The 20,683-nt window shown below is 34.4% G+C and overlaps 1 protein-coding gene across 2 annotated transcripts in view; it reads right to left on the bottom strand.

Annotated features, from left to right (window-relative positions):
• Positions 1-12,589, bottom strand: part of LOC117922576 (receptor-like protein 1) — a 57,366-nt gene extending 44,777 nt beyond the window's left edge. For both annotated transcript variants that reach the window (XM_034840724.1, XM_034840727.1), the window contains exon 1: positions 12,485-12,589. In XM_034840724.1, coding sequence (XP_034696615.1) covers positions 12,485-12,548 — 64 coding nt within the window. In that variant the 5' untranslated portion in view covers positions 12,549-12,589. The remainder of the gene's footprint in view (positions 1-12,484) is intronic.
• Positions 12,590-20,683: the final 8,094 nt, after the last annotated feature.

Here is a 20,683-nt window from a genome sequence, read left to right as displayed (position 1 = left end):
AAGATAAACATAAATGATGTTAGGAGATTTTTTAAATGATTTAGTATTATAATCTAGAAATAAAAATGTTTTTCCTTTGCTTGAATTTTCATTGAAAGATTTTTTTATTCAAATCTTGTATCAAATGAAGTAATTTGATTATACTTTCTAAAATTCAATTTCCTTAATTTTTTGTTATCCGTGATTCACTGTTTCTCCTAAAATCTATCCTACTCCTCATTAAAAATTAATTTTGTTTTAAAGTATAATTCATTCCTAAAAAGGAGCATGAAAAAGAGAAAAAAATAATAATTTTTCTATATTTGGATAAAATACAAAAAGGTAAGGAAAAATTCAAATAAATAAATAAATACTAAAAATTTTCTTCCCCATTTATATTAGGTTGTGTTTACTATCAAGAAAGTTTGAGGGAAAAGAAATAGAGTATATAAAAAAAAGAATGAAAGAAAAAAAAATTATAAAATCATTTTCTTATTTGGTTGTCCATAGAAAAATTAAAGAAAAGAAAATTAAATTTAAAAAAAATACACTTTTTTAAAACTTTCTTTTACCTTTTTATTCCTTAGCATTTTTTTTTATGGGGATGAAATAATTTTCCTAATTCCTTGCTTTTCCCTCATTTTGTTTTCCTTACTTTTTCCATAGTTACTTACAATTAGTTGTTACACTATTAATGAGGTTTTTATGAATTATAAACATTGGTAACTCTGAATGTTGTAAAGATTCATTAAGAACAAACCCATGCTTATAAAATTTAAAAGGCAAGTTATTTATTTCTAGCTTACATTAACTATGACAACTCGTTTTTACAATATTAATCTTCTCTAATCTATATGAAACAAACAAATCATAACATATGTAAATTTTGTAAAGAGCCATTGAGGTCATTTCTGTTACAGATTAAAGAAAAGAAATAATAATGTTTCTGCTAAAACAAGTAAAAAGAGAACTGACTAAATATCGATCGTCTTACTTATTCAACCAAAAGAACTGCCTTTATATAGGCTTATATATAACAAATAAAAGCAAGAAAATGGGCACTACATATCGTGCCAAAACTAACACCTACAGACTAGGAAAATAATAAACTAACTTGTTGAACACAACAAGTTCCCAAAAGACTAGGACAAAAGCTAGCAAACAACTTTTTCTCAACAAACTCTCCCTTAACACCTACAGACTAGGAAAATAATAAACTAACTTGTTGAACACAACAAGTTCCCAAAAGACTAGGACAAAAGCTAGCAAACAACTTTTTCTCAACAAACTCTCCCTTAAACTGATGTGTTCAATCATACAGTTTAAAATACGCAGAATTCTCCCTCAAATTGAATCTTCTAGAGTGGAAACTCCAAGTAACTTCCTCAGCTTCAAGAAGGCAGCCAATTTAAGGGGTTTAGTAAAAATATCAGCAACTTGGTTTTCACTTCTGCAGTAGACAAGATCAATAACTCCATCATTGCTGAGTTCTCTTAAAAAATAATACTTCACGTCAATATGCTTGCTTCTTCCATGTAGCACGGGATTTTTGGAGAGTTTGATGGTTGAGCTGTTGTCACAAAAAATTGTAGTAGCTCCCACTTGCTTGAGATGGAGCTCTTCAAGAATTTTCCTCAGCCAGATAGCTTGACAAGCACAAGCTGTTGCTGCAACAAATTCAGCTTCAGTGGTGGACAAAGTGACAATCGGTTGCTTCTTAGATGACCATGAAACAGCCCCTGTGCCCAGCATAAAAACATAACCCGAAGTGCTCCTCCTATTATCTTGATCTCCTGCGTAATCGCTGTCAGTAAACCCAATCAAATCTGACCTTTTACCCTTCTTGTAGAACAACCCAAAATCTTTAGTTCCTTGCAAGTAACGACAGATTCTCTTGGCAGCTAAAAAATGCAACTCTGTTGGATTCTCCATATATCTGCTAATTAGACTCACTGAGTGCATTATGTCTGGTCTTGTTGCAGTTAAATACATCAAACTACCCACAATTTGCTTATAGATTATGCTGTCCACCTTTTTTCCTCTGTGATCTTTGTTAAGCTTCAAGCCAAACTGAGTTGGTGTACTAACAGGATTACAATCCTTCATCTGAAACCTATTCAAAATTTCTCGCACATATTTCTTTTGAGAAATAAAAATTCCAGTATCAGACTGCACCACTTCGATGCCAAGAAAATAATGCATCATACCAAGATCAGACATTTCAAATTCAACCATCATAGACTTCTTAAACCTCTCAAACATGACACTATCATTGCCAGTAAATATAAGATCATCTACGTATAAGCAAACAATGAGCATTTTCCCTCCATTACTAACTTTGACAAAAAGTGTATGCTCATATGGACATTTTTGAAAACCTTCTTTCAAAAAATAAGCCTCAATGCGACTATACCAAGCCCGTGGGGCTTGTTTTAATCCATAAAGAGCTTTCTTTAATCTATACACTTTATGCTCATTTTTAACCTTAATATAACCAGGAGGTTGATCAACAAATACCTGTTCCTCCAAGTTTCCATGCAAAAATGCCGATATGACATCTAACTGGAAGATAGGCCATGAATTCTGTGCTGCCAACGCGATCACCAATCTGATTGTATCATGCCTTGCAACTGGAGCAAAAACTTCTTTATAGTCCACTCCAAACTCTTGCTTGTATCCTTTAGCCACCAAGCGCGCCTTGTACTTGTCAACTTCACCATTCTCTTTCAACTTTGTCTTGTAAACCCACTTTACACCGATTGTTTTGTGTCCTTTTGGAAGTTCAGATAACTCCCAAGTATCATTTCTTTCGATGGCTGCAATTTCAGCATCCATGGCCTTCCGCCATTTTGATTCTTTGACAGCACTTTCGAAAGTTGTAGGGTCACAATCTGAAAATAGAGCAAAATGAGTGAGTGGGTCTTCAGATTGATCAATTCCAGTTACCTCATAATCTGACATCCATGCTGGCCGCTTTCGAACACGATGAGAACTTGAACCAACTGCTGTTTCAACCTGTTCATCAAATTCTGGTGTTGTTGGTGAAGTTTCAGCAGTAGTTGGAGCTTCATTGGGTGGAATTTCAGCCGCTGGAATTCGTTGTTGTAGAGGCTGTTGTCTTTCTTCTTCATTTTCACCATCAAAATCAGCTTGTATTTGCTGTTTGGTAGTGTTGTCATCCCATTTCCAGAAACTTCCTTCATCAAAAATTATGTCACGACTTATGACAATTTTCTTGGTGATAGGATTGTACAATTTGTATGCTTTTGACATCTCACTAACACCAAGAAAAATGCATTTTTCTCCCTTGTCATCAAGTTTTTTTCTTTTTTGATCTGGAATATGAGCATATGCTATGCAACCAAAAATTCTGAAGTGGTTGACACTTGGTTTGCGTCCATTCCATGCTTCTTCAGGTGTCACGTTTTGAACAACTAGAGTGGGACTTCTGTTCAAAATGTGAATGCTCCAGATGACTGCTTCAGGCCAAAAACTTCTTGGGATATGACCCTTTGACAGAATAGTCAGCACCATGTTTAGAATTGTACGGTTCTTCCTTTCTGAAACACCATTTTGCTGTGGCGAATATGCTGCTGTAAGTTGCTTTTGAATACCATGGTTCTCGCAAAAATTTACAAATTCTTGTGAGTTGTATTCTCCACCACGATCACTGCGGAAAATCTTAATAGGTTTGCCTGCTTCTTTTTCGATCAGCATCTTAAAGCTTTTGAAAGTTGAAAAAGCTTTAGATTTCTCCTGCAAAAAATAAACCCAAGTTTTCCGACTATAATCATCAATGAACGTTATAAAGTAACGTTTACCACCATTGGATGTTGGATTAATGGGTCCGCATATATCAGAGTGAACTAGCTCCAACACCTTATTCGCTCTCCATGATTTTCCTTTAGGAAATTGATATCGATGTTGTTTACCAACAACACATTCTTCACAAATTTGAGAAGGAGTCTGAATTGGTGGAAGTCCAGTCACCATGTTCTTCTGTTGTAGCGTCTTTAGACCACCAAAATTTAGATGTCCGTAGCAAAAATGCCACAACCATCCCTCATCCATCAATTTCGCAGAGAAACAATTCTGAGTAGTGTTGTCTAGATACAGCGGGAACATCCGATTTGTAGTCATGTTGACTTGAGCAATTAAGCCTAATTTCACATCTTGGATGCGACAAACTCCATCTTTAATAAAAATCTCGTATCCCTTCTCTTGAAGTTGACCAACACTAAGCAAGTTGGTTTTTTAAATCTGGAACAAAAAAGACATTAGAAATAATCTGATCAGATTTTTCTTTGGAGTGAATTCGTACACTTCCTTTGCCCATGACAGAGACTTTGGAGTTGTCACCAAAAGTTACAGAGTTGCGAAATGTTTCATCCAAGTCCGAGAACGCTGACTTGTCCCCACACATATGATTACTACAACCAGTATCTATATACCACAAGTTCGGATGGGTGCCTTGATTCGCATGACACGCCATTAAAAGAGACACCTCTTCTTCCTTTTCTGCAAAGTTAGTTCTTTCTTCACCTTGTTTATTCATATTAGTTCGGCATTCAGACTTGTAGTGACCATACCTATGACATCTGTAGCACTCCACATTGGACTTGTCTGTTGACCTTGATTTATATGTAGTTGAGTAGTTGCCACCTTGTCCTCTTCCTTGAAATCGGTTGTCTTGACGTTGGTGTTGGTGTTGGTGTTGATTTCCACAATCATAGTTTCCCCTGCCTCTGCCTCGACTTCTACCTCGTCCTCTCTCTCCTCTTGTCGCCAAGTGATTTTCTGTTGAGGCCTTCAAAGCTTGCTCCTCTTTCTCCTGCTGGTTAAATTTACGCTCATGAACCAACAAAGAACTTTGTAATTCATCAATTGAAAGTTCATCAATATCATGAGATTCTTCTATTGAGCAAACAACAAAATTAAATTTTGGTGTCATGGATCGAAGAATCTTCTCTACTATGGTCATGTCCTCTGTCTTGTCCCCATGGATCCGCATCTTGTTCACGATCGCCATTGTTCGAGAGAAATAATCTGTAACTGATTCTCCCGATCTCATTCGAAGTGTTTCGAACTCCGTGCGAAGTGCTTGAAGCTGCTGCCGCTTTGCCCTTGCAGAACCTTGGTACTTCTTCTTCATGGAATCCCAAATATGTTTCAAAGTGTCTTTGCAAAGAATGGTTTCCAAGATTGAGCGATCAATTGCTTGGAAAAGATAATTCTTTGCCTTGAGATCTTTCAACCGCTGCCCGTCTAGCTCCGTTCTTTGTGCTTGTGTCATTGTCGCATTATCTGTTGGTTCCGTAATTCCTTCAGAGACGACATGCCAATACTCCTTAGATCTTAGAAAGTTCTCCATTAACATATTCCAATGATCATAATGACCATCAAAACGTGGAATGGCTGGCTGCACAAAAGTTTCAGAGGCCATTGTTCTCTTCTACTGCTGCTGCAAAAAAAAAAAAAACAAGAGACTAGGTGAAATAAAAATGAAGCTGCTGCTGTACGACTCTATCTCACACACTTCTTTTTGTTTTGTTTGGCACTCTCAACTTTTTTTTTTCTCACTCTCTCTCTACCAAGCTCTGATACCACTGTTACAGATTAAAGAAAAGAAATAATAATGTTTCTGCTGAAACAAGTAAAAAGAGAATTGACTAAATATCGATCGTCTTACTTATTCAACCAAAAGAATTGCCTTTATATAGGCTTATATATAACAAATAAAAGCAAGAAAATGGGCACTACATATCGTGCCAAAACTAACACCTACAGACTAGGAAAATAATAAACTAACTTGTTGAACACAACAAGTTCCCAAAAGACTAGGACAAAAGCTAGCAAACAGCTTTTTCTCAACAATTTCCAGCCAAGGATAAAGACTTGAGATGAGACATCAATCTTATAGATGATGGAATAATCCCACTTATGCAATTAACAAGTAATTCCTTAGAAAAGTTCTTACTTTCTATCTAGAACTTCTATTACTCCTCTAATAGGCATTTAAAAAATCAATAAATTTTGTTTAAATATGATTTAAACTTTCTCAAAAATTAGTTCATCCATATTTTTGCTACTTTAAAATAAATAAATAAATAGTGTAAGAAAGACATTGTTCTTAAATACAAATGAAATAAAATGTTTGCTACTTTAAAAAAAATGACAAAAACCTATCATTTCAATTTTTTTTATACCAAACTAAAGAAATGCATTGTTTTTATAAACTAAAACACTTGTCTAGTTTTCTATAAAAATATCTAAATTCTTGTGGACCCCGCATTTCGGCTCATGCGTTTCCCACTCGATGGCGAAACTCGATTTTTATTCAAAAAATTCATTTTTATTGATTAAGAAAAATTGACTTGGAGTCGCCACTTATTTTTGTTTTATTTTTTAAAGGGTAAACAAAATAAGAAAGAAAAACCCTAAGTGCGACTCCTGGTTTGGAAAGGGTGGTCTACGAAAAACCGGATCGGGTTCGGGGGTCAGGTTACTTATCAGGAAGGTACGGTAAGGACCATAGCACCCTTCTAAGTCCCTAAAGTCGGGTCCCTACTAATAAAGTGAAGCTGACGTGGCAATTGATGAGTAAGTCAATGAATATCCGGAATGATCATGCACACATAAGAATCGAGACATGCATAGACAACGATTAGAGGGAAAATGGGTACATACCTAGGCAACGAGCCACCATGCGCTATCAATAGAGAGGGTTAGTACACCATATAGAGCACAAAACATATCACATGCATCACTAAACAGGGATTAAAATTGTTCGAAGGAAAAATGGATTTTTGAAATTCATTCGAGAATCAGAATCTTGGAGATTATTTGAAAATAGGATTCTTAGGAATTAAATGTAAGAATGAGAACTTTTAGAAATCAAATTTGAAAGGAAATTGGGATTTTGAAGAATTATTTGGAAGTTCGGGATTTTTAAGAAAAATTAAGTTACGAAAATTGGGATTATGGGAATTAAATTTTGAAAGGGATCGAAATCGTAAGTTATTTGAGACGTAAAAATTATGAAAGTCGATGTATAAAAATTGGAAATCTTAAAAATCATTCGAAGGCAGAATTTATAGAAATAATGAATAAGATGATGATGATAATGATAATAATAAATAGCGGGATAAACACGGGAATTGGAGCATGGGAAACTGAAATTAAGTTCGGAGATAGGACAATTGGAATTTCAAATAGCTAAATTTAGAAATCGGAATTTTGAAGAATTAGGCTTTAATGATTGAAATTTTTAAGAGAAATAAATGGGTAAGTATGGAATAATGTTACTAATTAATCAAAACGATATTTGGACGGATGAATTAGTGAATAGTGAGATTTGTGAGATTAAAAATTAAATTGGAAAATCAGATTTTGACGAAAGTGATATTTGAACGGATGAAAGTGAATAGTGGGATTTAAAAAATTAAGTTTGAAAGTCGGATCTCTGAATAATTGAATTCTAATTATTGGAATTTTTAGAAAAGAAAAAAAAGAAATAGGTAGACAATGGAATTATAACAATGATAACAAAGATGATATTTGAATGAATGATAGTGAATGGTGGGATTTTTTAGTCTCAAGGTTAAATTTAGAAATCCGGTTTCGAAGAATTGAATTTTAATGATTGAAATAAATGAATAAATAAACATGGAATAACGATACTAATTAACAAAAATAATGTTTGAACGAATAATAAAAGAAAAGATTAGTGGAATTTTTCTAATTGAGAATTTGATTTAGGGCGTTGGGTTTTTTTAAAAGATATGACTTTGAATAAATAGGTAGGTATGAGATTATAATACTAATTAACGAAAATAATATTTAGACGAATAGAGAATGGGTAGTAGAATTTTTGGGATTAAAGTTTTAATTCAGAAATTGGATCTTTGAAGAATTGGATCTTATATGAAATATAATAGATGTGGAAAAAGAATCCTAATTAACAAAAAATAAAATTTAGACGAATAATGGAATTTCTGGGATCGAAAGTTGAATTAAGACAGGGGGTTTTCGAAAGATTGGACTTTGAATAGATATGGAATGATGATTCTAATGGGTGAGGATAAAATTTAGACGAATTGTAAAATTTTTAGGATTAAAAAAAAAAAAATTAAATTAAGACGTGACGTGAGATTTTTGAAGAACTAGGTTTTAAATAAATGGATGAATATGGGATAATAATCCTGATTGATGAAAATAAGATTTAAACGAATATTTGAAGAATTAAATTTAAGCATGGGATTTTTGAAGGATTATACTTTAAATAGATAGGTAAATAGGGGAGGATAATTCTAATGAAAATAAGATTTGAGCGAATTGCGGAATTTTTAGAATTGAAAAATTGAGTTAGGGAGTTAGATTTTCGAGGGATTAGACTTTAAATAAGTAAATGCATATAAGGTACTAATTCAAATTAAAGAAAATAACATTTAGCCAAATAGTAGAGTTTTAGGATTGAAAATTAAATTATAACATTGGATCCTTTTAAAGGATTGGATTTTGAATAAATAAACTAATATAGGATGATAATACTAATTAACGAAGATAATCATTTAGAACGGAATAAAAAGAATAGTGGAATTTTTAGGGTTGGAAATTAAATTAGGATATGGGATTTTTGAAGGAATTGGACTTTAATGAGTGCGAATCTTAGAAGAAGGTGAATGAATATATATCGAATAATAATAATAATTAACAAACGTAGTATTTAAGTGAGTGAAATTGAATAGTGGAAATTTCGAGATTGAAAATTAATTTAAGAAGTCAAGTTTTTGAAGAATTGGATTTTGAATAAATAAATAAATATAGGATGACAATTTTGTTTAAGTAAAGTAACTTTTAAATGAATAAAGAAGAATAGTGGATTTTTTTTAGGGGTTTGAAAATTAGATTTGGAATTCAGATTTTTGAAGGGTGGAAACTTTAATGATTTTTTTTTTTAATGAGATGAATAAATATATATGGGATAAAAATAATTATTGACAAACATAATATCTAAACGTATAAAATTGAATAGTTGAATATTTAAAATTGAAAATTAATTTAGGAAGATATTGGAGTTTCGGAAACTAGATTAAAATCTTGAATCTTGAAAATTGACTTTGGAATTGGGGAGCTAAAAAAGGAACATTATGAAATAGAAACTCTTAAAAATTAGAAAGGATTTTGGGAAACTATACTTTGAAAATGAAGATTTTGACAATTAGATTTAAAAGTTAAAAAGGGTGAGGATTGAATCTTGATATTGAGAATGGAGAGGTTGCACAAATAAGCAAATATATATGCATGAGTGACACTCTCCACCGACTGCATGCATGAAAGTAAGTGGGGCAAGTGGGCTTTGGAAATGGGCTTGAGGGGGGATCCATGCAAAACAGTCTCCATAAACGAATCCGCCTTCCTCGTAGCTTAGCTGCTACGTGTTGCATATAGAAGATGACGCCGGACCACCGCCGCTGCCAGTGCCATCGCCACCAAAAGCAACGTCGCCGACATCTGGATAAAACCCAACCTCTTTCGCAGCTCCGAACCCCATTTTATCGAACCTTGGACCAAGCTTCAGGCTGATATCATTCAGCAAGGAACCCATTTCAGCTACTTTACAGCCACATCCATCTTTGAATCGGGAGCTTCATCAGCATGAACCCTCACCACACCTCTGTACACGCACCCGAATACTCCCTCTCCTATCGTCAGAGCTCTACTAAATCCTTTAGTCACCGATCTGAGCTCCGAGAAACTGAACATCAGCAGATCATTGGTCCGCCTCTGAACCAAGAACTCGCGGAAGGGCATGGACTAGGAGAGATTCCTGGAATCAAAGTCGAACTCAGAGCGGTGGACGTCAGCACTGCTGAGAGAACGAACCCAGGGGACCTGTGCTTGGGCTTCGATCCGACTTGATGATCATCGACAGCAGCAGCAGCAGCCACCATGCGAGCTTCCAGGACCCGCAGACGCTGCTCCTCCGCCTGCTGCTCGAGTGATCGGAACACGTTAGGCTTGTCCTCGGTGGTGGGCGTTCCATTGACACGAACTTTTCAGAATTCCCAACGGAATCTAAGTTCTTGGACTGCTACTTCCGATTGCGCCTGGCGTAGGTGACCTTCTGCCAACCATGGTTGCTATGAGCGTTCTGCTCGTGGTGGAGGCATTTCGCCGCCGGCGTCGTTCGAGAACAACTTTGCTTGCTTTATTCTGTGCAAATTCTCTCTAGAAGATCTGGGTGAACAAATCTTAGCCTGGAAAAGTCAATATATTTGACATATCGGGAGCCATAAGGATCAATATATACACATGATTTTGCATGAACGAGTCTACAACCATCATCAACTTGGAAGTTTCTGATACACACCTAGGGCTGCTCATCTCATGGAATTCATTTTTTTTTGGGAGCACTCCGGTCATGGATCACAAACTCCTTAATCAGCAATCCAAAGGATGGACAATGGACCGGAGGCAAGTCAACTAGCAACTAATGAACAGATTGCATTTAGGGACACCCAAATACTGTTACTGATCCACACAAGGTAGAATCTGCAACTTCAACAAATTCATCAACTTAAACGGTCTGAGCAATCCCATCTGTTTTCCTTGTCCAGATATCTACCAGATACTCTGATGTTGAGCTCCTTCAGAAGCACCCCAAACCAGATTTCCTTCGACAATGCTTTACTCTTTTAGGTAGAGATGAGAAATCTGATACTCACCATGGCAAAACACCAAGAACAGGGGAGGACAACAAGCAGAGCACGAAATAATGGGAAGCAAATGAACCCCCACAAAACCTCATTTCATGTATCAATCCAGGAGCTCAGATGAAGGTGAATGAAATCAAATAAATATCCCATGGTATTGAAAACAACAACAAAACAAGATTTCCACATGATGCATAGTGAAACTAAAAGCAGAGCTGTGTCACTCTCGAATCATTCCAAAGAAAATGAAGAAGACAGCAGTCAAACATGAATCATAAAACTAAGCACTAAGTCAGGCAATTCACAGAAAATATCAAGAAAAGAAAAGAAAGAAAAAAAATAAAATTATATTCCAACGGAGAAGAACAAAGCATTCCTGGCAGCCATACCTTTTTCTTCTCCTTCCCGCTGCCTACAACTCGCTTTCTTTTAGTCTTGCTACCTTGCTCCCTCACTCCAGCCAACGAATCCCTCCTCCGTCTGGCTTCCTTCCCTCTAGCTATCTCTCCTTTTCTTCACCTCCACACCTTGTTCTCTTTGTTGGTGTCTTCTTCAGCAAGCCATCCTCGGCTCCACTGCTCCCCTCGTCAGCAAGGATTGGGTCTCTGACCATGAGCATGGTCATCCCTGTCTCCGCAGCTGATTTCCCGGGTATAGGGAAAAGGGGGCCCTCCACTTATCTCCAGTGCTGCCCGCTGCTGGTGATGAGGAAATAGCATTCCTCCCATGCTATCCAAATCCTCAAAAAAACTAAAACAACTAATAGTCCTCTGGTTTCCTCAAAGGGGGTCTACAATTCCCAACAAATATTTTTACAATTATCTTATTCAATGGTGACCATAATATTTATAATCTTCTTAAATAGTAAACTTTTATTTCAAATTATTGAGTTTTTCAAATCCATAAAAAGAAAGATGAACATAATCGATGTTAGGAGATTTTTTAAATGATTTAGTATTATAATCTAGAAATAAAAATGTTTTTTTTCCTTTCCTTGCATTTTCAATGAAAGAATTTTTATTCAAATTTTGTATCAAATGAAGAAATTTGATTATACTTACTTTCAAAAATTTAATTTCCTTAATTTTTGCTATCCGTGATTCACTATTTCTAACTCCTAATTAAAAACTAATTTTCTTTTAAAGTATGATTCATTCCAAAAAAGGAGCATGAAAAAAGAGAAATAAATAACTAATTTTTCTATATTTGGATAAAATACAAAAAAAAAGTAAGAAAAATTCAAACTAATTAAATAAATACTAAAAAATTTCTTCCTTATTTATCCTAGGCTATGTTCACTATCAAGAAAGTTTGAGGCAAAAGAAATAAAGTAGGGGGAAAAAAAAAGAATGAAAGAAAAAAAAAATTAAAAAAAGAACTACAAAATAATTTTCTTGTTTGGTTGTCCATAGCAAAATGAAAGCAAAGAAATCAAATTTTTGAAAAATACATTTTTTTTAAAACTTTCTTTTACCTTTTTATTCTTTAGAATTTTTTTATGGGGATGAAATAATTTTCCTAATTCCTTGTTTTTTCCCTCATTTTGTTGTCCTTACTTTTTCCATAGTTACCTACAATTAGTTGTTCCTCATTGTTAATGAGGTCTTTATGAATTATAAACTTTGGTAACTCTGAATGTTGTAAAGATTCATTAAGAACAAACACGTGCTTATATAATTTAGAAGGCAAGTTACTTATTTCTACTTTACATTAACTATGACAACTTTTTTTTTTTTACAATATTTATCTTCTTTAATCTATATGAAACAAACAAATCATTACATATGTACCTTGATTTTGTAAAGAACCATTGAGGTAATTTCTAGCCAAGGATAAAGATTTGAGATGAGACATCAATCTTATAGATGATGGAATAATCCCACTTAAGGAATTATAACTCAAATCTAGTATCTTCAAATTGCTTAAGCTTGCAAAATCTGTCAAAAGAAAATTAAAATAACTAGTGTAAGAAAAGGCATTGTTCTTAAATACAAATGAAATAAGACGTTTGCTACTTTAAAAAAATGACCAAAACCTACAGTTTTATTTTTTTATACCTAAATAAAGAAATGCATTGTTTTCATAAACTAGAACACTTGTCCACTTTTCTATAAAAGTACCTAAATTCCCAACAAATATTTTTAACATTATCTATTCAATGGTGATTATAATATTTATAATCTTCTTCAACTGTAAACTTTTACTTCAAATTATTGATTTTTTCAAATCCATAAAAAGAAAGATGAACATAAATGATGTTAGGAGATTTTTTAAAAGATTTAGTATTATTATCTATACATAAAAATCTTTTTTCCTTTCCTTGAATTTTCATTGAAAGAATTTTTATTCAAATTTGTATCAAATGAAGCAATATGATTAGACTTAGTTTCAAAAATTCAATTTCCTTAATTTTTTTCTTATCTATGATCCAGGTTTCTCCTTAAATCTAACTCCTAATTAAAAATTAATTTTCTTTTAAAGTATGATTCACTCCTAAAAAGTAGGAGGAAAAAGAATAAATAAAGAAATAATTTTCGTATATTTGGATAAAATACAAAAAAAAAGTAAGAAAAATTCAAACTAATTAAATAAATACTAAAAAATTTCTTCCTTATTTATCTTAGACTATGTTCTCTATCAAGAAAGTTTGAGGCAAAAGAAATAAAGTAGGGGGGAAAAAAAGAATGAAAGAAAAAAAATTAATAAAAGAACTACAAAATAATTTTCTTGTTTGGTTGTCCATAGCAAAATGAAAGCAAAGAAATCAAATTTTTGAAAAATACATTTTTTTTAAAACTTTCTTTTACCTTTTTATTCTTTAGAATTTTTTTTTTTTTTTTATGGGGATGAAATCATTTTCCTAATTCCTTGCTTTTCCCTCATTTTGTTTTCCTTACTTTTCCCATCGTTACCTACAATTAGTTGTTCCTCATTGTTAATGAGGTCTTTATGAATTATAAACTTTGGTAACTCTGAATGTTGTAAAGATTCATTAAGAACAAACACATGCTTATATAATTTAGAAGGCAAGTTACTTATTTCTACCTTACATTAACTATGACAACTTTTTTTTTTTTTTACAATATTTATCTTCTTTAATCTATATGAAACAAACAAATCATTACATATGTACCTTGATTTTGTAAAGAACCATTGAGGTAATTTCTAGCCAAGGATAAAGATTTGAGATGAGACATCAATCTTATAGACGATGGAATAATCCCACTTAAGGAATTATCACTCAAATCTAGTATCTTCAAATTGCTTAAGCTTGCAAAATATGTCAAAAGAAAATTAAAATAACTAGTGTAAGAAAAGACATTGTTCTTAAATACAAATGAAATAAGACGTTTGCTACTTTAAAAAAATGACCAAAACCTACAGTTTTATTTTTTTTATACCTAACTAAAGAAATGCATTGTTTTCATAAACTAGAACACTTGTCCACTTTTCTATAAAAGTACCTAAATTCCCAACAAATATTTTTAACATTATCTATTCAATGGTGATTATAATATTTATAATCTTCTTCAACAGTAAACTTTTACTTCAAATTATTGATTTTTTCAAATCCATAAAAAGAAAGATGAACATAAATGATGTTAGGAGATTTTTTAAAAGATTTAGTATTATTATCTATACATAAAAATCTTTTTTCCTTTCCTTGAATTTTCATTGAAAGAATTTTTATTCAAATTTGTATCAAATGAAGCAATATGATTAGACTTAGTTTCAAAAATTCAATTTCCTTAATTTTTTCTTATCTATGATCCAGGTTTCTCCTTAAATCTAACTCCTAATTAAAAATTAATTTTCTTTTAAAGTATGATTCACTCCTAAAAAGTAGGAGGAAAAAGAATAAATAAAGAAATAATTTTCGTATATTTGGATAAAATACAAAAAAAAAAAAAAAAAAATTCAAACTAATTAAATAATTACTAAAAAATTTCTTCCTTATTTATCTTAGGCTATGTTCTCTATCAAGAAAGTTTGAGGCAAAAGAAATAACGTAGGGGGGAAAAAAAGAATGAAAGAAAAAAAATTAAAAAAAGAACTACAAAATAATTTTCTTGTTTGGTTGTCCATAGCAAAATGAAAGCAAAGAAATCAAATTTTTGAAAAATACATTTTTTAAAAACTTTATTTTACCTTTTTATTCCTTAGAATTTTTTTATGGGGATGAAATAATTTTCCTAATTCCTTGCTTTTCCCTCATTTTGTTTTCCTTACTTTTTCCATAGTTACCTACAATTAGTTGTTCCTCACTGTTAATGAGGTCTTTATGAATTATAAACATTGGTAACTATGAATGTTGTAAAGATTCATTAAGAACAAACTGTTACAAATTGAAAAAGAGAAAGACAATAATAACAGGAAAGCAGAGACTATTTACTAATCTGCACACACCTTATTGATAAACCAAACAGCCTTTAAATAGGCTCATACACAGAAGGATAAGACCAAGAAAATGGGAACTGCTGCAGCATGAAAATAGGATCATGCATACACTACCCACTAAGTCCTAAGAAAGTGCTCCACTACTAACAAACATGAGACTTGATAACAAACTGCAACATACTCAAACTTACTACTAAAGACTAGGCCAAAGTAGGTCACGTACAGCAACAAAGTAGTATAACAAAAAAAAAAACAACTTTCCTAAAGTCTAGGACAACTACTGGAGACTAGAACCATTTGACTTTTCCAACAATCCCTCCCTTAAACTGATGTTTCAACATTCAGTTTAGTGAAGGTCTTTGAAGCTCCCTCCCTCAAATTGGATTATCTAAAGTGCAAACACCAAGCATCCTTCTTAGCTTTTGAAACGTAGCCAACTTGAGAGACTTTGTTAAAATATCAGCAACCTGGTCTTCACTCCTGCAATAAATAAGACTAATAACTCCATCATTCGTGAGGTCCCTTAAGAAATGATACTTCACATCTATATGCTTGCTTCGACCATGAAGAACAGGATTCTTTGAGAGCTTTATTGCTGAACTGTTGTCACAATAAATGAGAATAGGCCCATCCTCTTTAAACTGCAGCTCTCTGAGAATTTTCTTTAGCCATATAGCTTGACAGGCACATGAAGTGGCAGCAACAAACTCAGTTTCTGTGGTTGATAAAGTGACGATTGGTTGCTTTTTCGATGACCATGAAACAACTCCTGTACCCAATATGAAAACATACCCAGATGTGCTTTTCCGATCCTCTGAATCTCCTGCATAATCACTATCTGTGAAGCCATACAAATCTGATTTTTCTCCCTTCTTGTAGAACAGCCCAAACTCCTTAGTACCTTGCAAGTACCGGAAAATTCTTTTTGCAGCCAAAAGATGAATCTCAGTAGGACACTCCATGTACCTACTAATGACACTTACAGCATGCATTATATCAGGTCTTGTTGTAGTCAAGTACATTAAACTCCCTACAATCTGCTTGTAAAAAGTGTTGTCAACCCTCTTTCCTCCATTATCTTTGTTTAGCTTTAAGCCAAACTCAGATGGTGTATTCACAGGATTACAATCCTTCATTTGAAACCTGTCTAAGATTTCTCCTACGTACTTCTTTTGAGAAATAAAAATTCCAGTAGAAGATTGCATCACTTCAATGCCAAGATAATAATGCATCATGCCAAGATCAGACATCTCAAATTCAAACATCATGGACTTCTTAAAACTTTCAAACATGACACTATCATTTCCAGTGTAAATCAAGTCATCCACATATAAACAGACAATGAGCATTTTACCTCCGTCTCCAACTTTTATGAAAAGTGTATGTTCATAAGGACATTTTTGAAATCCTTCCTTCAAAAAATAAGTTTCTATACGATTATACCAAGCCCTTGGAGCTTGTTTTAATCCATATAGAGCCTTTTTTAACTTATACACTTTATGCTCATTGCCAAGTTTCACATAACCAGGAGGTTGATTAATGAATACCTCTTCACTCAAATCACCATGGAGGAATGCCGATTTCACGTCCAACTGAAAGATAGGCCATGAGTTTTGAGCTGCCAATGCGATCACCAATCTGATTGTGTCATGCCTTGCAACCGGAGCAAAGACTTCTTTGTAATCAACACCGAACTCTTGCTTATAGCCCTTGGCCACCAAGCGTGCCTTGTACTTGTCGACTTCACCATTCTCCTTCAGCTTTGTCTGTACACCCACTTCACACCAATTGTTTTGTACCCTTCTGGAAGATCAGATAACTCCCAAGTGTCATTCTTTTCGATGACTGCAATTTCAGCATCCATAGCCTCTCGCCATTTTGATTCTTTGACAGCACTCTCAAACACTACAGGATCACAATCTGAAAATAGAGCAAAATGAGTGAGTGGGTCGTCAGATTGATCAATTCCGGTTACCTCATAATCTGACATCCATGCTGGCCTCCTTCGAACACGATGAGAACGTGATTCAGCTGCTGCTTTTGGTACTATTGGAGTGACTTCAGAGGCTACAGAAGTTTCATTTTGAGGATACTCAACTGCGCCAGTTGCTGGAGCAAGGTGTTGCTGCGACTGGTTGGCTTCATCACCATCAAAACTAGTTGGAATTGGTTTTCCAACTTCATTTTTGCTCCAATCCCAGATCTGATCTTCATAAAAAACAACGTCTCGACTAATAAGTATTTTCTTAGTGTAAGGATTGTAGAGCTTATAAGCTTTTGACTGATCACTAACACCAAGAAAATACATTTTCTCCCTTGTCATCCAACTTCTTCCTCTTCTGATCTGGAATATGGGCATATGCAACACACCCGAAAATTTTGAAGTGATCAACCGCTGGTCTTCGACCGCTCCATGCTTCCTCTGGTGTCATATTCTGAACAGCAAGAGTGGGACTTCTATTCAAAATATGAATACTCCAATTTACTGCTTCAAGCCAAAAGCTTTTTGGAACTCCACTTCTTGACAAAAGGCTTCGCACCATATTCATAATAGTGCGATTTTTCCTCTCGCAAACTCCATTTTGCTGGGACGTGTAAGCTGCAGTAAGTTGCCGCTTGATTCCATGAGTCTCACAAAAATTTGCAAATTCATGTGAGTTATATTCTCCACCGCGATCTGTGCGAAGAATTTTTATGGGACTGCCAACTTCTTTCTCAACTAGCGTTTTATAGCTTTTAAAGGCTAGAAAGGCTTCGGACTTCTCTTGCAAAAAATAAACCCAGCTTTTGCTACTAAAATCATCAATGAAAGTAAGTACATATCTCTTACCTCCATTAGAGCAAGGAGTTATGGGCCCGCAAATGTCAGAATGAACGAGCTCTAGTGCAGCCTTTGCCCTCCATGATTTCCCTTGTGGGAATTGATTACGGTGTTGTTTGCTAACAACACATTCTTCACAGACTGCAGAAGGAGCTGTAATTTGAGGAAGACCAATCACCATATTCTTCTGCTGTAGAGTCTTCAAACCACCAAAGTTTAGGTGACCATAGCGAAAATGCCATAGCCAGGCTGCATCCTTTAACTTTGCCGAGAAACATGAATGAGTGGTGTTGTGGAGATAAAGAGGGAACATACGATTCGTCGTCATGTTAACTTGAGCAATTAATCCCAACTTTGCATCTTGAATAAGACATACTCCATCTTGATAGAAATCTCGTAACCCTTTTCTTGCAGCTGACCCACACTAAGCAAGTTGGTCTTTAAATCTGGCACAAAAAAGACATTAGAGATAGTGTGGGTGGTGTTTCCTTTGGTTTGGAAAGCTACCTTTCCTTTTCCCATAACAGCAACCATGGAATTGTCACCGAACTTCACAGAGTTGCGGAAAGATTCGTCCATCTCAAAGAACAACTTCTTATCTCCACACATGTGGTTACTGCAGCCAGTGTCTAAATACCACATATCTTGTTGAGTCTCTTCCTTCACATGACACACCATCAAAAGAGACACCTCTTCTTCTTTTTCTGCAAAGTTAGTTCTTTCTCCATTCTGTCTATTCAAATTAGTTCGACATTCAGATTGATAATGACCATACCCGTGACATTTGTAGCATTCAACGTTGGACTTGTCTACGGGCCTTGGTCTATAAGATGTTGACTGATGGCCTCCACGTCCTCTTCCTCTTCCTTGAAATTGATTCTCTTGGTGCTGATGGTGATGTTGGTTGCCACGATCAGTGTTGTGCCTGCTTCCTCTACCTCGACCTCTGCCTCGACCTCGTCCTCTATCAACTCTACTTTGTGTAAAGTGAGTTTCAGATAAGGCCTTCAATGCTTGTTCCTCTTTCACCTGTTTGTTTATTTTTTGCTCATGAACCAACAAAGAACTTTGTAATTCATCAATTGACAATGAATCAACATCATTAGCTTCTTCTATCAAACAGACAACAAAATTAAATTTTGGTGTCAAGGATCGAAGAATCTTCTCAACAATGAGAACATCCTCTGTCTTGTCGCCATGGATCCTCATCTTGTTAATGATTGCCATCGTTCTTGAAAAATAGTCTGTAACTGATTCTCCTGACTTCATTCGAAGCATTTCGAAGTCCGAGCGAAGTGCTTGAAACTGCTGCCTCTTAGCCCTTGCTGTACCTTGGTATTTCTTCTTCATGGAATCCCAAATATGCTTGGCGGTGTCCTTGCAAAGAATGGTTTCCAAGATTGAGCGATCAATAGCTTGGAAAAATAATTCTTTGCCTTGAGATCTTTCAGCTTCAGTGCTTCGAGCTCCATTTTCTGCACATCTGTCAGCACCACCCCTTCTGCTGGTTCTGCTACTCCAGAAACCACAACTGGCCAGTAGTCTTTGGACCTCAAAAAATTCTCCATGAGCATGCTCCAATGGTCATAATGACCATCAAAACGTGGAATGGCTGGCTGCACAAAAGTGTCTGAAGCCATCGTTCTCCTATGCTGCTGCAAAACGGAAAACAAATACAGAGCTGCTGCTATACCCACTCTCTATCTCACTTTTCACTTGGTGGCTCTGATACCACTGTTACAAATTGAAAAAGAGAAAGACAATAATAACTGGAAAGCAGAGACTATTTACTAATCTGCACACACCTTATTGATAAACCAAACAGCCTTTAAATAGGCTCATACACAGAAGGATAAGACCAAGAAAATAGGAACTGCTGCAGCATGAAAATAGGATCATGCATACACTACCCACTAAGTCCTAAGAAAGTGCTCCACTACTAACAAACCTGAGACTTGATAACAAACTGCAACAGACTCAAACTTACTACTAAAGACTAGGCCAAAGTAGGCCACATACAGCAACAAAGTAGTATAACAAAAAAAAAAAACAACTTTCCTAAAGTCTAGGACAACTACTGGAGACTAGAACCATTTGACTTTTCCAACACAAACACATGCTTATAAAATTTAAAAAGCAAGTTATTTATTTCTACCTTATATTAACTATGACAACTCGTTTTTACAATATTTATCTTCTCTAATCTATATGAAACAAACAAACCATAACATACGTACCTTGATTTTGTAAAGAACCATTGAGGTGATTTCTAGCCAAGGATAAAGACTTGAGATGAGACATCAATCTTATAGATGATGGAATAATCCCACTTAAGGAATTATAACTCAAATCTAGTATCTGCAAATTGCTTAAGCTTGCAAAATATGTCAAAAGAAAATTAAACTAACTAGTGTAAGAAAAGACATTGTTCTTAAATGCAAGTGTTTGCTATGTAACGCCCAAGCATTTTCTTTTAAGGGTAATTTAGGAAATTACTAATAATAATTAATTTAGTTAGTTAATTAATTAATTTAATAAAAAGGAAGAGGGGTAAAAGGGTAATTTTACGAATAAATACCCTAGGTATAAATTAGAAATTTTATTCTTTCCACTCTTTTTTTGAATCGTATTCCTGTTCGCAGAGAGTTTCCAGAGAACGTGAAGTTGAGGTCAGATTTCAAGGTTTGAAGAACAAACCTCTATAGGTAAGTTTCTAACCCCTAGATTATTATTTTAGATTCATTAGTTAATTTCAAGCACATTAGATATA

The sequence above is a fragment of the Vitis riparia genome, chromosome 9 (assembly GCF_004353265.1).
Source record: "Vitis riparia cultivar Riparia Gloire de Montpellier isolate 1030 chromosome 9, EGFV_Vit.rip_1.0, whole genome shotgun sequence".
Classification (NCBI taxonomy): domain Eukaryota; kingdom Viridiplantae; phylum Streptophyta; class Magnoliopsida; order Vitales; family Vitaceae; genus Vitis; species Vitis riparia.
Note: the sequence above shows the minus strand (reverse complement) of the source record. Positions and strands in the feature narration are given on the sequence as shown.